Genomic DNA, 21,910 nt, shown 5'->3' on the forward strand with positions numbered 1-21,910 from the left:
CCCTTTGATCAGCTGACTTGATTTGTAAACTGTTCCTTATTTCCTGTCTGGCATGAATGGAAATAATCTCCGTAGCTGTTCTTTTTATCAGATAATTGATGGCCAAGTCAAAATCTGATTACATGACATGGTAGATAAGTGGAGATCTGGGTCAGAATGTGCCTTCTTTGCTTCTTTCCATCTGCTGCTGTTCTGCATTTGAAAGGTAGAGACTCTTTTGATTTTTTTTTCATTCCTGTTGGCTGGTTTTTTCTTCATACTTTGTTTTTTTCAGAAAACAGTTGTTAATTCAGTAATGCAGAGTTGCTGTTTTTTGTTCCTTTCTCAGAAACTTAAAAAAAGGAAGAAGCTTGAGAGACAGATGTTAAACTACGTTTAGTCTAACAACATTCTGATAAAACACAAGATGAATTCTGAATTAAAAAAACAGTTGAACATCATTGTTTTAGGAATAGCATTCATGTTTATGTTCACTGCTTTCCAAACATGTGGAAATATAGCGGTAAGAGCAAATGCTTTTTTCTCTATTTGCGTTGACTGGCTTCTTGTTAAAACAAATATAGATATTTAAGAATGTAATATTGTTTCTCTCAATGTTTGCAGCCCTTTTTGCCATTTCCTTTACCTGTTATTATAATGTATGGAATTTCCTGATTGCTTGAAAAGCGTAATTTTAAAAATGGGGTCCTCTTTCCCTTGTGCTGGGAGAAATGGTAATTCAGACTGCCTGGAAGGTCCTTCTTTCTTGGGTTACTTCTAAAACATGTCATGATCAGCTGCCACCAGCCATGTTAAACACCCTGACACACCCATTCTGCCAAGGTCTTCAGTCTAGCTCTAGAAAAATAAAAAAAGGTGCTTACGATCGTCCAACTTTTATTCCAGAGATTCAGATCTTATGCCAATCCTGAAACATGGAAATTAATTGTACAGTCTTCCATGTATGGAAACTTTTAATGAGAAAGTATCTTATTAAAACAAGGAACCCATATCTCTAGATATAAAACTTTACTGGGAAAAGGGGAACAACGAGCAAATGTAATTGGAAAGAGAATACCTCCTGCTTAGATGTATTTAGGCAACCTCTGTTCTTCTTCTTTTCCTTTTTGTCTTGAGCAATATGGAGGATAAGGCCAGCCTTGGCTTTGCACCTCAAGCTAAATGTACTGTCTTTGATGTCCTGGGTCTAGCCAATAAATCAGAACATTATCTAGAAGTTGGAGTTACCTTCTTTTTGAGTCTAATGATGGAATGATAAAGGCATAGTCTAGTTTTACCATTGTATAAAAAGATTTTAGGTAAGAACATTTTTGCGGGAGGGGAGTATGGAAACAAACAGTGATTTTTGTCAGGCCTCTAAGCATGGGATCAACTTACATGATGGTTTAAGGGTACTACAGTGCTGTACCAAAAACTAAGGATTTATTACTTGCCATATCATGATTGCTGCTGCAGATGCTCCTCATTCTATCTTCTGTAGGCAAATGCAGATTTGGGCATGCTTCTTTATCAAGCAATATGATGTTTTGTCCTTAACAGAAGAAGAGTTGATATTAAAACTATAGTTAGATTTTGACTTTTGTTTACTTTCTACTTAATGTAACGTTGTTGAATGCAAATTTAATTTAAAAAAACTTGATTTACTTAGGATATTATTTGCAAATACTTTGTCTAAGTAATTGTAAATAGGCATATTTAATATTTATATTTATAGTGACTTGCGGGTCTGTTTTGTATTTTAAAACTTAAATACATTTTTAAAAACCATCTGGATAATAGTTCATATTGTTAATCATTTTAATATATTTTAATGTATTACAGCAAACCGTTATTACAAATTTAAACCATACTGATTTTCATGGGAGTGGCTATACAAGGTACTTTACTCTTGTCTTTTTATTATTCATTTATTAAATAGATTTATTTGCCAGCCTAACTCAGTACCGGTAACTGTGGGCAGCTTACAACATTAAAAATCCAGAACACATACCTCACCCACTCAGGACAGCAGCAACACTTTATCATTTATTGAAAATCTTAACATGTTGCTTTTGAGCTACATTTTGTGACTAGGTTCAGGCATAATGGAACAGGATGAATTCATCCTGTGAGAATGAGGCATGATAGGCGTTTCAATTCTTCCTCATTTTCCTCTTTTGTGTGCCAGTGTTCAGAAATTCTGGCTTTCAGTTGTAAATTAAAGATACCAGTGAAGTTCAAATTATGGTTTGAATAAGACAGGCTAATGAACAATATACTGATTTTGGCTTGTTTTCATTAAACCTAGTTTAAAAGAACTTCCATTTGGAGACCTGGGGGAATTATAGTTAATTTTACTATAGATGAAAACAGTTACTATCATTTGTGACCTCACCCTATTATTACATGCTGTACTTAACCATTTTTTTCCTTTATTGTTTTTATTAAACCTAAAAACTGGTAGAATTCTAATTTGTCTCTGAAATCTTACCTTCAGAAGAAGATAATCTAAAATAAACATACTGTACAAATAATTCCCATGAATAAAATTTGTGTATGCGGAGTGGAGGGTGGGGAGAGATGTAAAAGAAGATAGCTTACATCTCCATGTAAAATAATTTTAGATACAGCACCTATGTGAATTAGTGTAGCAATGTGGTAGTACCATGGTGCTTGAAAAATTGTTGTGGTTGACAGTTTTACCTTGTACAACTTTACACAATTTTTTCAAAAAACAAAAAGGTTGCTCCTTATTGTTCTCTCAGTTTTCAAGGACATGTTTTACTAATCATTGTTACTCCTTTGTACAGTATGGCTGTTATTTATGGAGTGTTTTCAGCATCAAATATAATTTCACCTTCAGTGGTTGCAGTCATAGGACCACAACTTTCCATGTTCATTAGTGGTATCTTCTATAGGTAAGTAAAATTGCTTCAGTTCCTAGTATATAATTTATGCTGATTTCCTTTTACTTAGCTGTACCTAGAAGACCTGCTCTTTTGTATATGGGAAATGTATGATATAACTCGCTGATGGGAAATGTATGATATAACTACTACTGTTCTAGTAACTGTTGTTAGAATAGAATAGAATCATAGAGATGAAAGGGACTTTAGAGCAGATCTAGTCCAACTCCATTTCCATGGCAGGAGACCTTATATCAGGCATGTCAAACTGCCGGCCCACAGGCCGGATGTATCACACCAAAACCGTGCCCACAAGTTGCGATACGTCGTGTGACGTCACGCGACGTCGTGAGTTTGACATGCCTGCCTGATATCATCCCAGACCAATGTTTGTCCAATCTTTTCTTGAAAGCTTCTAGCTTTCAAGCAGTTCCATTGATTAATTGTTCTCACTGTGAGAAAATTTCTCTTAATTGCAGGCTGGATCTCTCTTTTAACAAGCTTCCACCCATTACTTCTTGTCTTACCCTTAGGAGCTTTGAAAAATAAGTCAAATCCCTCCTCTCTGTGGCTGCCCCTCATGTACCGGAAGATAACTTATTATGTCAGCCCTAATTCTTCTCTTTGTTAGTCTAGACCAGGGGTGTCAAACTGCCGGCCTGCGGGCCGCATGTGTCATGGCTAAACCATGGCCACCCCATTGCCGGCAATGGAAAAAAAATTGTGATACGTCATGTGACATTGCAACTTTGACACCCCTGGGCTAGACATACCTAGTTCCATTAACTGTTCCTTATAAGATTTATCCTTGTGGATCCCTTATTATTTTGATTGCTCTTCTCTGCATTCTTTCTAGGGCCCCACCATCTTTTTTTTTTTTTTTTTGGTATCTTGGTGATCAGAATTGGGCATAGTATGCCAAGCATGGCCTCACTAGTGCATTATAGAGTGGTACTATCACTTCTCATGATTTTGATGCTATCCCTTTGTTGATGCAGCCTAGGACTGCATTGCCTTTTTTTGGCAGTTGCAGCACATTGCTGGCTCATACAGGTAGTCCTCGACTTACAACAGTTCATTTAGTGATTGTTCGAAGTTACAACGGCAGTGAAAAAAGTGACTTATGACCATTTTTCACACTTATGTTTCAGTAAGCTAGAAAAATGTGGAATAAACAGCATCAGCACTAGATGTATGCTGCCAAATCACACTCAACATGTAGTCCCCAATAGAACTGCATCTACAGGGAGGAAGGAAGCAGTGGGGTACCCCAAGGTTCCGTTTTAGGCCCAGTACTTTTCAATATCTTCATAAATGATTTAGATGAGGGAATAGGAAGGGAACTCATCAAATTTGCAGATGACACTAAGCTGGAAGAATAGCCAGCACTTCGGTTGATAGACTTAAGATCCAGAAGGATCTTAAGAGACTTGACACTGGGCCATATACAACAAAATGAAATTCAATGTAGGAAAATGTAAGATCTTACACTTAGGTAGGAAAAACCAAATGTACAGGTACAGTTTAGGTGAAACCTGGCTCAATAGCAGTAAGTGTGAAAGGGATCTTGGAGTCCTAGTGGACAATCACTTAAATATGAACCAGCAGTGTGTGGCAACAGGCAAAAATGCCAAAGCTATCCTAGGGTGCATTAATAGGATAGAATCAAGATTATGTGAAGTACTAGTACTGCTTTATAAAGCCTTAGTAGGACCACACTTAGAATACTGCATCCAGCTGATTAGAGCAACAAGGTTGATTAGGGGCCTGGAAGCTAAAACATAAAAATATCTGGTAAGTGGGTAAAGATAGGATTTAGAATTAATTGGGAGAAATAAGAACATCTGAAAATTATCAAGTACAAATTACTCCCAACTAGTGATAGAAATTATTTTACAAAGAACTATGAGCATGGCATCATGCATATTAAAATTTTCTTTTCAGCTTATATATTGCCATTTTTATCCAGCCTATTACTTGGAGTTTCTACACAGCCTCAGTTTTCCTTGGAATAGCAGCTGCTGGTAAGCTCTTTCTCTCAACCTGAGAGATGTTCTCCATTTTATGAAGAAATTTATTTTGCCTTTTCTCTTTTTCATTTGGAATTAGGCTTTTGGTGGAATCATGAGATTTGGGTGAGGAACTGAGTGCTTAGGTTGATTCTGAGTAATATGGACCTTTTTCCAATTTGCTTTCCCACACTTTCTCATTTTCCATTGAGGGGAATGCAAGCACTGTGTCCCATTCCCCAGTATTAACAAAGTAGTAAAACTGTCCTTAACCATTAGAAACATTACATAAAACAGTGGTTTTCAACCTGTGGGTTGGGACCCCATTTGGGGTCGAACGACCATTTCTTGGGGGTCGCCAAACAAGGCTGTCCGCCATTTTTCCCCCCCTTTCTTTGGCCACGCCCCTGGCACCCGGTGATGTATAAATGGTTGGGGGTCACCACAACATGGGGATCTGTATTATGGGGTCGCGGCATTAGAAAGGTTGAGAACCACTGACATAAAAGGTAAAGGAGCCCCTGCGGATTTTACTCCACTAATTGTTACCGACTGTAGGGGGCAGTGCTCACCTCCATTTCATGGCCATTGAGCCAGCACTGTCTGAAGACATTTCTGTGGTCATGTGGCCAGCAAGATGTGGAGCACTGTTATCTTCCCACTGAAGGGGTACCTATTTTTATATACTCACATTTGAATGCTTTCAAACTGCTAGGTTGGCAGGAACTGTGGCAAGAACGGGAGCTTACCCCGTTGCAGGGTGCTCAGGTCTGGAATCTTAATTGCTGAGTCACTATGCCACCCCAGAAACATTACATAGAGAATATAAATATTCATGGATATTCCTTGTGAAGAAAAGTTCAATGTCACTTGGAGTTACCTTTTTCCCACGTCTTAGCATATTAGCTAAGAAGTTGGTTCCATGTAATTCAAATTTGCTAAACACCTCTTTAAATTGTCTTTGTTCCCAAGATTACAATAATAACATTCCAGCTAAAGTGGCATTCACTTTGAACAATACTGTCTGTAGTTTATAAAGTATATAGGTTTGTTGTTTAAAATGTGTAATAAGTATCAAGGAGATTCCTATTCCTTAAAAGTTTGTCAAGTATTGGAATTCCAATTATTGAAACATAATATAATATAATACCATAATATAATGTTTAATACTTAATATATTTTATTATATCCATATCATCTGTTTTATTTGAATATTTAAATAATATCAGCTGTAAATATCTATGAGATGCATCCAAAAATACAAATATGTTATTGAAATGTTTTCAGATACCAATATAAACAAACTTTAGAAAATTTCTTTTCTTGTTTACAATAATTCGTATTACGTTTTCAGTACTGTGGACTGCTCAAGGAAATTGCCTAACAATAAATTCAAATGAAAACACAATTGGCAGAAACAGTGGAATTTTCTGGGCATTATTGCAATTCAGGTAAATAATTAAACTATTCCTTTTGGTTAGATCCTGTGCTGTGAAATGAAATAAAACTGCAATGGAGTCTTCTCCCTTTTGCATCTCCCAATTGATCCCTAATTTATTCTGGAGGATTGGGAATTCACTAAACCGTTTTTGAGTTAATTGGGAGCTAAGGGAAGAAGAAATTCTTGATTTTACCAATACCAGAAATTGCACAAATGATGCTAATATAAAAAAAAAAAACCTTTTGAGGAAACAAATGTGTGATTAGGCTGTTCTTCTCTGGATATTTAAAGCAAAACTGTGGAAGCACAACTCTCAAACTGAACTGTCAGTTTTGGTGCTTACACAAAAAATGTGCTTTTTGGAATCACAATTCCCTTCAAATTCTGCTTTCTATGTCAATTATCATTTAAAGAGTCCTAAATGGGAACAAGACTTTGTTCTAAATCTGTACTGAATCACTGTCTCATCTGTATCATAGGAAAATATTTGAGGGCATTCAGAATTTTCCATGATTTTATTGTAAAGCAAGTTAGGGAGTATGAATAGCATGTGCTATTTAGAATGTATTTTGTGTCTGGATTGCTTAGATTGCTTTGACCTAGATCAGGGAAATTGAAATTCAGCTTCTACTTTAGCCATTGGTCAAGCATGGGACTAGACTCTTATTCTCTATCTCTTTTACATGATTCTAATGAGGATGTTCTTAGGTTGGAATTGGGAAACTTGTATAATACCTGGTGCTCCTTGAAAGGAACTTTATAATTTATTCTTTGCTTTCTTATTAAACAAAATAGGCAAGATGGACAGTAAGCAAATTTACATAAACAAACAAATATAATTAGAGGAGCTTCTAATAAAAATGAAAACATAAAAAGATAGGACAAAATAATTCAAAAGCAACACATCAGTTAAAATAAAAGAGCTGCTAAACTAAAAAACAGAGGTCTGTGTTCAGCATAGCACCGCCTTGACAGGAGGACAGTATCCAGCAGTACCACTATTGTAGAAGCAGCAGATCTCACCGCCCAGCAATTAACAAGATAAAAACGATCAACCAATCACAGATTATGTGCTGTCCAAAATAAAATATTCTTTATCAGTTTGTATAGATAGAAACAAAAGGGATTATTATCAATGACCACTGCCATTGTGCCCTTGGGGAGACTGTACAGGCAACACAAGAGTGTAGTGCCTAGAGTTCTGATTTTAAAATTCTGTGAATTCTCAGAATAGATTCTAAAGATACTGTAGGTAAACAATGTTTAAGGTGAGATCAACCGGTGACTTCAGTTTTGTAGTTTTCTGAGGAATAATACCAATGTATTTCCCAATACTTCTTTAAAGATATATTTTCATTTTCCCAGTCTAGCTTGCAGCCCTCTGATAGTTTTCTGCCCAATACTTAAAAGATCTAAGCCTTTTCAAGGTTAGCCAAAGTCAGCTAGGTTCTGCCTCCCTGGATCATGGATAAATTAGTAGCTTAACTGATCCCAGAAATAAATGGGTTTCTTAAAGCAACGAGATCTGTAGAGGAAAAAAAATGCCACAATGTGAAAGGGGCAGTGGAATAATCAGGTTGCAAATGGAAAGTCATTTTCATTCCTACTTTTAATTTTCAAATCAAATGCAGAATTTCCTCTTCAGTTATTTTAAACTTTGCAGTTACGTCTTGCTTCCATGTATTGGAATTGTTGTTATTTCCATCACTGGAATCCTAGACTGCTTCTTATTGAGCCAAGATATATGTCTACTTTAACATTTATGCTGTGAATTTTCCATGATTGCCATATGGAGCCTTCTTTGTCTGGTATGATCTATCTGTATTGCATTTCAGTTTTCATAGTTGCTAGCTGTCATGACCAATAGTCCTATTGACAGAGATTATGGGAATTAAAATCCAAGCCATCAGTGGATATTAGTTTGAAGAAGGCTGATGTAATGGAAGAAAAATACGCATATCTTGGGAAGATGAACTCTTATTGGTTGGATATGTTGGAATCTACTTGCAATGTCAATATAATTTCACATCTTACAGAAAAATCCTTGAAATTATTTGAGGTTTATTAAGATTTCAAACTTGTTTTGAACTACAATTCATCTTTCTCTTTCTTATATGACAAATAATGCATTAACCATTAGTTATCTCCCATTTACAGCTTGTTTTTTGGAAATCTCTACATATATTTTGCCTGGCAAGGGAAAACTTACATATCAGGTTGGTATTGTCCATATAATCCTTTGAAGCTGTGTATTCAGCCTACTGCCTCAGTCTTTGAGTTTTTACAATATCTCACTGAATAGCGTACAAATCCCATTTTAAAATATGTTGTGTTCCTTGATCCTTAATCACCTACACCCAGAGAAGCAGAATAATTCACTGCCTCAGCAGTTAGATAACAAAAGGCAAAGTTTGAGTAGAAATATTTTTTTTGTCTGATGTGGACAAGCAAATGCTTTCCCACTCTTCTATTTCCATTTCCATTTCACCTTGATCTAGCCAACTACCTACCAAGACAGCTGGATGACTTTGGGCAAGTCATTCTCTCTCAGCCCAACCATCTCACAGGGCTGTTGTTTTTGGGAAAACAGGAGGAGGAAGGTGTGTTGAATATATTTGCCACCTTGAATTACTTGTAAAAATAATGAAGGTGGGGTACAAATAAATAAAATAAAATAAAAAATTAAGCTATAGCAGTGACGTTTTATTCACATTTTGGCTGGGGTTGGAGAGAGAAACAATTGCCTCATGCTATGATATTACCTGTGCATTGCACAATGATTTAAGGTATTTAATGCATGTACAGGTTGCTAAGCATTTATTTGAACAAGTTTTTGCCATTTTCCGTTTAAAAAACTATTCCGTTTAAAAAACTATCCATTATTGACCCTGGATAATGCGTGAAACCTTGAAGACTAATGCCAATTCTTATAATTCCTAGTAAAAGATTAATTTAAAAAGGCATCCTATTGTTTCTTATTTTTCCTCATTCCCTAATCTTCATTTTCTGCCTTGTGATGGTTCTTTGTGTTCCAAGGACCAAACACAGTTCAGTAAAGCAAAACTGTACACAGTGCTTTATTGCAACACATGCCTTCCCATCAGCAGGTTATTGCTCTGGATCAACTCCACCCTTCTAAGACTTGCAAGGTGATGTTGCCATGTAAATACATCTTTAATACTCAGTCATTTATACTCAGTCTTTTAATACTCAGTTCATACAGAAGTCTCAAAGTCTTTTAAATAGCATACAACTTTTGCCTCTTCTCAAAAGTTCCCATGTTACTTAGGTTGGGGTGCTGTTTTAGTGCAGGTGCTTCTTTCCTAGTTGCTATTGAACTCCAGACAAAGCTCTAGGTTCTAGGCATGACTCCCACCAGGATTGCTTATCACCTTTTCTCCTGTCCCACTCTTCCCACTCTGTCTTAGTATCTGCTTTCTTAAGCTCAAAAGACTGGGTGGGATGAGGCTGCCTCTAGATGTCAGCATGTTCTTGAAAACACCAGGGTGTGGTTCAATTAACCAGGCATTTCGAACATAGACTTGAATGCCTGTCAGTAATGATCTGAGGAAGTGGATGGATGCTTGAGGAAAATATATGTGTGTGTGTTTGTGTGGGCTTATCTGCATGACTACATCTACTTTTGAAAAGAGTAGAGAACAACCCCAATTTCATTCCCTCAGATTATTATCCCAACGACATATACTATATTATAATAAAAAAATGCGTATCTATTTGGAGGTGCCATTCAATTCATCTAGGGCTTAATCCTAGAGCCACAGTACTGATCTTGGCTGATCTTAGAAGCTAAACAGGCACATCTGATCAATGCTTGCATGTGGAAATAGCTGAGAATTCCAAGACTGTTGTCTAGACTGGGAAGTGAGAAACACCTCAGAGGAGGGTAGCCATAAACTTCTGTAATGTTACCAAGCAAACTGAATCTAATTCAGCCTATATATATAATAAAGCTTTACATTCTGAATAACTGTAAAATCTGCATTCCTTACTGACCAATGAGCCAGAGGAAGCTAAAAGACAAGACATAGAATCTATGCCAGTGAAGAAGAACAGACAACCAGAGAAGGAAGATACAGTCACACTGAACATTTTAACTGGTATCTCTATCTCTGCCTCTGTCTCTATTTCTATATATCTCTATATACACACACCCATACCCACTATATGTATGTGTGTATACATGTTAGCATTTATATTTGCAGTTGAGAGAACTAGACAAACCATTTGTGAAAACATTGCATTTGGTAAGATACTTTCTTTCCTATGTTATTGTAAACAGGAATTTAAATACAATTATTATGCCTATTTAAAACTATCGACCAGCATATTTATGCAGAGAGCTCTTCCTCTGAATATACTAGATAGGTTTGAATGCTTTTCTGCTTTTATTTCCTAATAATTGTCTAATTAAGTGGCCAACTGCATGGCCCTATTAAAACAACATGTTAATAGGCATAGCTATCTTCAAATACAGAATCTTGGTTTGATACGTGAAAATTTACTGAAATTTGTATGAATGTAAATTTTGTTCTGTACTTTGTATTTTTTTCATCTGAGAAATATCCTGAATATTTTGGCAACTTTGAATGAGTGCACTGTTCGTTGCACAAGGTACAACATACTATTTTTCATTTTCACAGAAAGCGATCGTAGGACTGTCTTCATCTCTCTGACAGTGATCAGTCTAGTGGGCACCGTTTTGTTTTTTCTCATTAGAACTCCAGAAGAAACGAATTCAGAAGAAGAGGAAACCACTGCTGAAAATACTGTAGCTAGCATGTAGGTGCTAAGGGCTGATTTTTTTGTTATATCAGTATATTCTTAGTCAACCATTTCTGCTCCTTTTTGAATAAGAAAAGATGCTTGTATTTAATGCAGAGAGGAATTGTAACTAGAAAACAATCCATTTGCCCCAGTTATTCAGGGTAGGAAGAGTGCTTAGATCTAAACTGTACAGCTACAAGATAATTTATATGTAACTATATATATAATTTATGTAGGAAAATTAACTTGCATTTATATATTTTTAAGCTGCATGATACTGGGCAGACCTAATTTAATGTGTAGGGCAGGGGTGTCAAACTGTCGGCCCACGGGTCGGATGCATCATAGCAAAACCACGCCCACCCCATTGCTGTCAATGGCAAAATAATTGCAATACGTCGTGACACGTCATGTGACGTTGCGAGTTTGACACCCTTGATGTGGGGGGGGGGGATTCATGAAAAAAGTGATGGCAAAAGTTTAATGCACATACAATTTAGGTTAGTAGTTTATTTCTGAATATTTCCTATTTTGATATTTTAAGAATTTTAATGACAAATAGTGCTGAGTAAAGGAAAACATTGATATTGACATATGATAATTATTTTCTTAATGCTTTACTTATTTTTTCACTGTAAATAAATACTTGTTTTATCAGGTCTGGCCAAAGCAAAATATCAAGGGCCATGGATGCAATAAGTAAGTAAAAGTACTCAGGGCATTTTGGCATGCTCAGCAAGAGTCAAGTACAAATGGTTATAATTCCTTGTAGCTTCTTTCTAATATTTCCCTCCTCAGGGAAGCAGAGGCATAATGTTAGTAGCAACATCGCTATGAATCTTGTAACATTGCCTATTTTAGGAGGAGCTGGACTAATTTCGTATCCTGCTTTGGCTCACAAAGTTGGTATAGTCCACTGATTTGTTAAGCTCCATATTCAAAACTGCATGGATACTAACAGAGAAGAGCTCATTATGATTGGGGGAGAAAGGGGTATTGGAATTCAGTTCAGTTTCCCATTTGTGAATTACAAATAAGTGAAGATTCTCATCAGATCAAGTTTAATTAAATATTTTCATTTTGCCTTCTTCGTAGAAAGATCGTTCAAGTTGTGTGCTACAAAGCAGATTTTGCTACTTAGTGTCACAACAGCCTATACAGGTAATGGAACAAGAGTGCAAACACCAATCTTGAAAGTTTATAATGTATAAATATTTGTTATGTGTCATGGTTCCAAAAGAAGAAGCTAACATCGGATATTCTTGCTTGACATTATGTCTCTATATTTTTTCTAAATGTTTTCAATCCTGCCCATTGTCTTTGGTTTCTTCATGAAAATCAATTAGTGATATTCCTTTCTGACATCATGGCCTTTGTAATGTCATTGTAATTCCATGGGCTTGTGAGGAAACTATAGAGTGTCCTTGACTTACGACTGGTCGCTTAGTGACTGTTTGAAATTATGGCAGATTTTCAAAAAGCTACTTTCAGCCTGGCCCTGAAGTTATGGTTACTGCAGCTTCCACATAGTTATTCACCCCTAGAATCAACTTCAGGGATGCTGCAGCGCCCCGCCTATTTCTTCTACCATATTCCTCCAGGTCCTGGGTTGTTTCCCACCCCATTAGGCCTCACACCCTCCTCCTCACCTACCTTTGGAAGTTCTCTGTAGCTCAGGTTAGGGAAGGAGGGCAGGTTGTTATTGCGGGGCCACGTAATACAATCCTGGAAGTGGCCACCATTTTCCAAGTAGCTGCATTGAATTGTGGCCACTTGGAAAATGGTAGTCATTGCCGGGATTGCACCATGTGGCCCAGCAACAGAGCAGTTTGCTTTGCTTCTCTAATTTGAGCTCTGAAGACCTTCAAAAGGTAAGTGGGTGACTCGGAGTGAGGAGGATGTTGTGCGGTCTGGAGGGGTGGGAAGGTCTGCAGCAATCCCAAAGGGCAGGAAATGGAGTTTGGGGTGCCTTGGGTGAGGGGAAGGCCTTGGGAGCCCAGTGCAGGGCCTGCGCTAAGTCTTCCAGGGCCTTCCTCAGGATCCCTGAGGCACCTCCTGCTCTGGTTTATGACTTCATTGGGGGGAAGCAGGGCTGGAGGATTGTAAGTGAGGCAGTCACATGACTTTCAACCGTAATGGGCAGATTCCATTATGGCCATGAGTCAAGGACTACCCACTTGTATAGAGATGTTCCTAAGAATTCTCTGCAGTTAAAAACTATTTTTAAAATGAAGTGCTATTGTTAAAGGGCCTTTTTTTGGGACAAAATAAAAAAACACCAAAGTAATTTTATGATTCCTTTGTATTAAAACACCATAAGTCAATTTGAAAATCCCAACACCAATGCTTCCTTACTATCTACTGCTTATTTCTGTAAAACACTGGTTGATTTTGTCTGCACTGTGGCATAAATTAATAAAAGATGTTTTATACTGTAAATTGCATGTTTACCATAAATATTCCCCAAATATCACTTTCTTTGTTTGTTCCCTTTGTACAATTTTATTTTAAACTGAATTATAATACTTTTTATCTAGGATCTTTTTAATTGCTGAAATAAATCTTTGAAATTAAAGCAGTCTCTTAATTTTAGAAAGGCATAATTTAGCTCCTTGATAATCCAGGATATTTTATACTTAGAAAGATACTGAATTAAGAAAAATGTTATAATTGGTCACAGTAAGTAGCAGCATCTACTTAATGGTTGATTTCAAAAATGTCAAGCTGGATTGAATCTGATTTGAGCTTGGATAAGAGTCTCCAGGAAATGACAAGGCTGTTTTGACTGGGAAATTGAAAAAGAAACATCCTATATTATTGCCAAGAAAACTTCATGGACATGTTCAAGTAGTCAATATGTAAAGTTCAACTTGTGGAAGTCTTTAATTCATTTTGGAATTGAGCTGTTGAATTTGGGGAATATTTATGGTAAAAATGCAAATAATTCTGGCCCTCACGATCTGTTAGGTTACTATACAGTTAACAAACAGCAGGGATAGTCATTTTCTTTATTCAAAGAGGCGTATCCTATCCTGAAGATTATAATTTGGGGACCATAAGATTTTGATCCACCTATACAAAGACCAGTTAATAATTTACCAGTTGGCATAAAGACATTACATACATTGAATGTACTTGAATGTACTAATACATTACCTATCTGTAAATTACATGTTGGGTTTTAAGTGGTGTTTGATTTTTTTAATTGAGTCTTGTGATAGCTCATTGGGATATTGGAATTTTGCTAAATAATTATAATTGAAATATTTATTGAAAGTTCCTTTGAAAAGGTTTTACTTAAGGATAAATACTTGCGTATGATAATGCCTGAAATAATGTTTTGGTTTTTTAAGGGCTGGAATTAACATTCTTCTCTGGAGTATATGGAACTTGTATAGGTGCTATAAAGAAATTTGGCGCCGAAGAAAAAAGTCTTATCGGACTCTCTGGTATTTTCATTGGCATTGGAGAGATATTAGGTGAGTTCAAACTGAGCCTAAAATAATAGAAAATATTTTCTGATATTTAAATAAATAAATTTGATAAATAAATGTGATCAGTAAATATGTTTGTAGAATATGCAGGTAGATAAAGTAATTCAGCAAAGAACTAAGATAATAGATAGTTCAAAATTAATTGTTAAACTTTCAGTGTAGAGGAATGATCAAGTAGGCAGGTCTCACTCTAAGTTCTCAGTTGTCCTCACAACCTTACCATTTCAAAACAAATGAATAAAGACTAAACAAGACTCCCCAGACCATTTTCAGATGATTTCTTGTTGTTTTTTGAAGGGGTTTTTTTTTGCTTTAAATTCATGAACAAAGTTGTCTTACATACTTATTCTTTGCCTTCTTCTTTTTGTATCACTACAGAATATGTGAATTCAATATCTTGTTCGGTATAAAAAGTAGATATATTGTTTTGGTAGAATGACATGACTCAAGTTATTCCAGCGTAACACTATTATTAATATAGCATTGCTCCAGTTTGCTATGACACCAGGCCATTTGTTGACCAATACTTCAATTTGTTGTGGCAGCAGTCTATTTATAACGCAACACTGTCAGGGCAAAGCACTGTTTATAAACAGAGAGCAAATCCCACTCCCATTTAGCAATGATGGTGGTCCCTAGTTGGGTAATGAAATGTCTGCAAGACAACTACAGAGTTCAGAGAGCTTTAGAGATCTTGCTTGACACGTACTAGTATGCACTTACTGAGTCTCTTAAAGAGACAGTGCCACCAGCAGATTACTATAGTTGAAAGCACCTTCCTTGTGGATGATGGTTGGTAATAAACTGGCAGCTATTGGAATTTTGTAATACTGTATTGCAGTGTTTCCCAAACTTGACAATTTTAAGGCATGAGGATTCCAACTCCCAGAATTCCACAGCCAGCAACGCTGGCTGTGGAATTCTGGGAGTTGAAGTCCACATGCCTTAAAATTGTCAAGTTTGGGAAACACTGCTGTATTGCTAAGATAGATTCCAGCTGTTCCAATTAAGATACTTCCTTAGTGGCAGGAATCTTAAGAAACTAGTCTTCTAGAAAACAATTTCCTTTTAACATTTTCAGTAAAAATCTTTTCCCTTAATTTATCCTGTGAGCGTCTGTATTAGAAAAAGCAATTTTCCATATGATAATAATTATATGTTCACTGTTACAGGTGGAGGAATCTTTGGCCTCCTAAGTAAGAATAACAGATTTGGCAGGAATCCAGTGGTGATGTTGGGCATCGTGGTCCATTTCATAGCTTTCTATTTGATTTTTTGTAATATACCAAATGATGCACCTATTGCCTCTATGGAAGGAACAGATAACATTGCATTCATGGAACCAAGGTACGTATTTTTGCTTCTTCCATTTAGATTATTCTTAAAAGACAAATACTGCATATATTTTTCTGCAGAGGTAGTAAATGAAAATATAGCTAGTTCACAGAATCTGGAATTATTGCCTATTTGTTATTATTGCCAAGAATTTTTTTTCTTCTTGGTCACAGTCATGTTTGCTATAATGAATTACCAGCATTTGAATATCTTTTTGTATGTTTTCATTGTCAGGATGAAAAATCTAACTTTCAGGTTGAAATTCCTGTATCCTGCTATTTTTTGCATTTATGTTTCTCTATTATGGAATAGAACTAGACATTTTATAGACTTTCATAACTGGAAATTCTTCAATCTGTTTGAAGATAAACGGTGTGTGTTTGTGTGTGTTAAGTTTTTCTCAGGTGAAACTATAGCTAAATGATCCCTTCAGGTACTTTAAGCTAATTTCTACAGGCCATTCTAAAATGAATTATGAATCTTGATTAATATGCAGTGTATGGTTTAATGGTCATAAACTGTAATTTAATCAAATGATAACAGAAACAAAGTATGGTGTCTATATCACATGCACAAATCCTAAAGTGGCACAGGATAATTCAAGGTAGATTTGCTCTTCTCTGCTGCCAAAAGCCAATACAGTGCTAGACTGCATTAACAGAGGGATAGAATCAATATCATATTAATATCTCTTTACAATGCCTTGGTAAGGCCACACTTGAATACTGCATCCAGTTTTGGTCACCATGATGTAAAAAAGATGTTGAGACTCTAGAAAGAGTACAGAGAAGAGCAACAAAGATGATTAGGGGATAGCAATGTTCCAATATCTCAGGGGCTGCCACAAAGAAGAAGGAGTCAAACTATTCTCCAAAGCGCCTGAAGGCAGGACAAGAAGCAATGGATGGAAACTAATCAACGAGAGAAGCAACCTAGAACTAAGGAGAAACTTCCTGACAGAACAATTAACCAGTGGAACAACCTGCCTCCAGAAACGATGAACGCTCCAACACTGGAAGTTTTAAAGAAGAAACTGGACAGCCATTTGTCTGAAATGGTATAGGGTTGCCTGCCTGAGCAGGGGGTTGGACTTGATGACCTCCGAGGTCCCTTCCAACTTTTTTTTATTATTATTATTATTATTATTATTATTATTATTATTATTATTATTATTATTATTATTGATGGATCTGAACCCATTTGGTTCAAGTACTGGAAATCTATAAAGTTACACTGATCAAAAAAGGCACCATAGCAAAACAATATCAATCTTTTTCTGTTTGACATAAAATGCCATGACAGTGTTATGAGGAAGAGGCATATTAATTTTGATAATTATTGGGCCTTCCCTGAAATCAGTGACTCTAACAGAGAACAATATTAATAATCCCACTCACAACATATTGAAGTTTGGAAGAATTATAAGAAAGGAATTCCATTGTTGTCCACTATTTTGTAAACGTATGTCAAAGGTTATGTACAAACAAATGATATACAATTCCTGAGAGAAGGTGATATTAGAGAAAAGTGGCCCTATAGCATTTATTCTGATATCTGTGCTAAATAAACTGTAATTGTGGTTTTAATGTTTTTTTTATATACAATATTTTAATTATTTTTAAACTGCAGTTTTTAAAATGGTTCTGGTGTTTTAATATTTGTTTATCAGCCACCCAGAGTCATACATTTAATACAGGTGGCTATATAAATTAATTAAATGAATATGTAAAACGTAGAAATACTCTGAAATGGTTTTCTCCAATTTTGCAGCATAAAAATGTTTTGGGAATACATCACACAATGAAAGGCTGGGTTGGGAAAGGCTGTTTTAAAAAATGTCATGTTCATATAAAATATCTCTTTACTAATCTTCTGTGATTGGCCACTTTTCTAGTATTTCTCAATCCTGAAAAAAATCAGAAATGATAGAATTGAACATAATACTGTTTTTCAGTTATCATTGTGAGTTTATTATTTACTGCTTCTTTATTTTAGCAAAGAACTGGCCATTTTTTGCAGTTTCTTACTGGGCTTTGGAGATAGCTGTTTCAACACTCAACTCCTTAGTATTTTGGGATTCTTGTATTCTGAAGACAGTGCACCTGCCTTTGCAATATTTAAATTCATTCAGGTAATATCTATTTCCAAGTGGCAGAACCAGATGGTGATGATGTTCAGTGCCTTTTTGTCATATTTTGACTCCTAGCAATTGCCTGGACTACAGATAGCCCTCGACTTACAACTAATTGTTTAACAAATATTCAAAGCTACAACAGCATTGCCTTATAAACAGTCTCCACACAACCATCATAGCACCACCACTCCTCATGGTCACTGGCACTTAGCAACTGGCATGAATTATTATATTAAATTGAGCATGACTCCCTTAACAACCTCCTTGCTTAGCAACAGAAATTCTAGTCCCAATTGTGGTTGTAAGTCGAAGACAATTGTAATCCCTTGGCGAGATTTTTTGGAAGTGGTTTTCCTTCTTCCTATGGCTGAGAAAGAATAACTGGCCCAAGGTCACCCAACAGGCTTTGTACCTAAAGGGGGACTAGAACTCACGGCTTCCCAGTTTCTAGCCTGATACTATTAAACCCAGAAGATAAATCTTCCATTTTCTTTGGGTAAAATGTCTGAGCAGGTCATAGCACTTAGCTGACCTTGTCTCACTTGATTATTAAGCACAATTAGGCATGATAATATTTGGCAAGGAACTACCAGAAATCCCTATTAGACTGGGCTAATTCCCCCACCCACGATTACCACATTCTGGAAGTAGTGCCATACTACATTAATATACAATTGCCAAAGAATTTTATGGATCTATCTATTTAGTCATCAGAAATTGAGCATGGCTTAAAAGAAACTTTGCCCTTTGTGCTAGGAAAAAGGGACAGTAGAATTAATTTCTGAGAAAAGTGTCTGTGATATTATCAAGTAAAAACTATAAAGGAACAATTGGGTTATGGTAGTGAAGAGTGCATCCACAATAGTATATTTTTGTTTATTGTTAGATATATAGCCTGACTTTTCTCCATCAAAATTATTCTGGAATTCAAGGTGGCATGTTTATATAGAAAATATATTTTAGCATTTTTACAACACTGTCTTGTATTTATTCAGAAGTAATTTCTACTGATCTCACTTACTCCAAATTAGACATAATCCATTAATACATTAAATGATATTTAAATGAAATGCAAAATTGATGTATATCAGTAATTCAATTTAAAAAGCAAAATGGATAAAATTGTAAAGATAAGAGTCAAAATACTAGGCCGTTCAATCTACAATTTGAAATACTGTGCTGGATTTTGTGTACACAAACAATACTCTCCCCAAAAGTAATATGTATGTTGGACGTGTCCACTTTGGAATAAGTGTATTTGCTTCTATAAAAAAATATGATTAGGAAAGTTTATGTTCCAGTAATTAAAAGTGGAGGTGAGATGACATTAAAAATCAATGTCTATAACTCGGTTTGTCATTAAGATTGCATTTACAACGTGGTTTTTTTCTCCTTTTCAGTCTGTCTGTGCAGCTGTGGCTTTCTTCTACAGCAACTATTTGTTTCTTCAGTGGCAACTTCTAATAATGGCAATCGTTGGATTTTTTGGGACAATTACGTTTTTCACAGTGGAATGGGAAACAGCAGCCAAAAGTATAGGTTATCACAACATTTGATAAGTGCAGTGTGGTCATCCTGAGGCAGTAGTCACCTTTCCAAACCACAAGTTGATTGGAAATACAGATATATTTAAAACCACAATTCTAAATGATTTTATTCCCTTATCAATCAGTAGTGATGGAGATCACAGACTACAATGTGGGGGGGAAAAAAAACCTGTAGAGAGGACAGAGAGGCACTCTTTTTTTAATCAGGTCTACTTGAGTTTTAAGAATAGACATTATGGAAATTCTACTATTGCTGTTCTTTTGATACACACATGGTTATTCGAACCCTAATCAAATTCACTGAGACTTGAAATAACGTATAGGATTGCAACCTTACCATATGTATTTTTTTCTGTAAAATTCATCGTTGTACATTTCTAGTAAGAGCATATGGAAAATGGAAAGTGAATTCTTAACTGAAATAAACCCATTGTATTTTACATGTTCTGACAGACAATTCTGAATAGATTGGAATTGGTGGAATTGAAACCTGGAACGCTTTGATTATTCTGGGTTTGCGCTGAAACAATTCTAGAAGGGTCTTACAATCTCAAGCATTTTGCCCAGGTATATTTTTCCCTTTCTCTGCATAGGCTGTAAATTAGCCTGCTTCCTGATTCTCTCAGGGTATTCCTTTTCCTACTTCCCCTTAGATCAGCGGTTCTCAACCTATGGGTCGCGACCCCATTTGGGGTCGATTGACCATTTCATGGGGGTCACCAAGCAAGGCTGTCGCCATTTTTTTCCCCCTTTTCCGGCGGGTGCCTTACCTCCCTTGGGCTGGGCCAGCTGGTGGCCCAGCTGGTGGTCGGCCTGCTCCGTCTCTGCCACTTGCCAGCTACGCCTCAGCTGGTGCAGGGGGCGGCACCATGCATGCGTGGCATTCCCGGGCAGGGAAAGTCCTCGGCTTACGACCGGTTAGGTAGTCCTCGACTTACGACCGGTTTAGTCCTCGACTTACGACCGGTTTAGTCCTCGACTTACGACCGGTTGGGGGTCGCAGCATTACAAAGGTTGAGAACCACTGCCTTAGATGCTAATTTCTTTTTCAAGTGTGATATATCTATTCATAGGATCTCCCTTTGCTTACCTCCCCTAAATTGATGCCACCAATACATCCAAGTGGTCTGCTCACCCAACCATCCACCCATCCGTATTCTTAGTTACTTCCTTTCCCTATCTCCCTGCCAGACACACTTGCTGATGTCATTAGCTTTTTCATGTTACCTGTCTCTGAAACATTTCTATTGGAACATGTAGGTTCCAGGTCTGAATGTGGGCCACCCAAAACAGAACACTTCATATATGGAATGTATTGTATCTACTTACTTTGTATTGATTTGCTGAACATCATCAGAGGAGCCAAAGTATAGCACTAAAGTGCAAAATAAGGATGCTTTGCCTTTTGGTTGCTGGTGTACACTTAATGGTGATGTCTGTAAAATTAGGTGGAACCACATCATATGTAGAGTTCAGGTTGGAATGTCTGGGGAATATTTTTGTTACATGCATATTTTAGAGCTTTTTAATATATTTCTGAACTCAGAATAATGGAAGCTGCCATTAGTTTTCAGAAATCATGAGAAGAAAAGACTAAGAATCACAAAAAGAATTCATTTAAAGGCCTGTTCACTTGAAGGTTGTTTATTGCCCACCCAATACAGGGACAAGTATGATTCTTAAATATTTAATTAGATTATCAGTTTATAGCTTCAATTCGTTATACACTACATTTTAGTGCCATATTTTCACTAGGGAGACAAGCAGTCAGATGTTATGAATGTATATCTATTCTACAATATCTACAAATATTTTGTCAGGTGCCAAACTGTGTAGCATACCTAAAATGTTTGATTGATTAATCAAGATGATTTTTCTTTTAATTCACATGTGAATTTATGTATATTCAAATTGCAATTAATATTCACCTGGGACTGGGAGCAAACTTTAGTGAATTCAGAGGAGCTTCTTAGTTAATTTCATGTAGGACTGACATTGTAATCAGTTAAAACATATAGTTGATTTAGACGTTCTTTGATTAAATAGTAGACATAAATTCAATTCAGCTTTTTGTATGGAATGCACTTTGCCTCCAAAGAATTGTCCAATCTCTGGGCTACTTTCACAAATAAAGAATAAAGAATAGACAATGATACAACCCAATCCTCTCTGCCCCTCCCCCAATTGCTTTAATTGAGGAATATCACAATCTTATATAATTATGGAACTCATAAGTCAGGGTGTGGCATTCTCAATGCAGAACATGTCTGAAGTCAGCTA

The 21,910-nt window shown here is 36.3% G+C and overlaps 1 protein-coding gene across 1 annotated transcript; it reads left to right on the plus strand.

Annotated features, from left to right (window-relative positions):
• Window positions 1-2: 2 nt before the first annotated feature.
• On the plus strand, window positions 3-20,076 carry MFSD11 (major facilitator superfamily domain containing 11). Its single transcript, XM_039328114.1, has 14 exons — window positions 3-205; window positions 329-502; window positions 1,822-1,877; window positions 2,790-2,897; window positions 4,830-4,909; window positions 6,249-6,345; window positions 8,493-8,551; window positions 10,997-11,135; window positions 11,779-11,819; window positions 12,216-12,281; window positions 14,474-14,599; window positions 15,787-15,961; window positions 17,945-18,080; window positions 19,484-20,076. The coding sequence occupies exons 2-14, from the start codon at window positions 407-409 to the stop codon at window positions 19,637-19,639; spliced, it is 1,335 nt and encodes a 444-aa protein (XP_039184048.1). The 5' UTR covers window positions 3-205; window positions 329-406; the 3' UTR covers window positions 19,640-20,076.
• The last annotated feature ends 1,834 nt before the right edge of the window (window positions 20,077-21,910 follow it).

Source organism: Crotalus tigris, unplaced genomic scaffold (genome assembly GCF_016545835.1).
Source record: "Crotalus tigris isolate CLP2741 ecotype Arizona unplaced genomic scaffold, ASM1654583v1 scf7180000024370.6872682, whole genome shotgun sequence".
NCBI classification, from domain to species: Eukaryota; Metazoa; Chordata; class Lepidosauria; order Squamata; family Viperidae; genus Crotalus; species Crotalus tigris.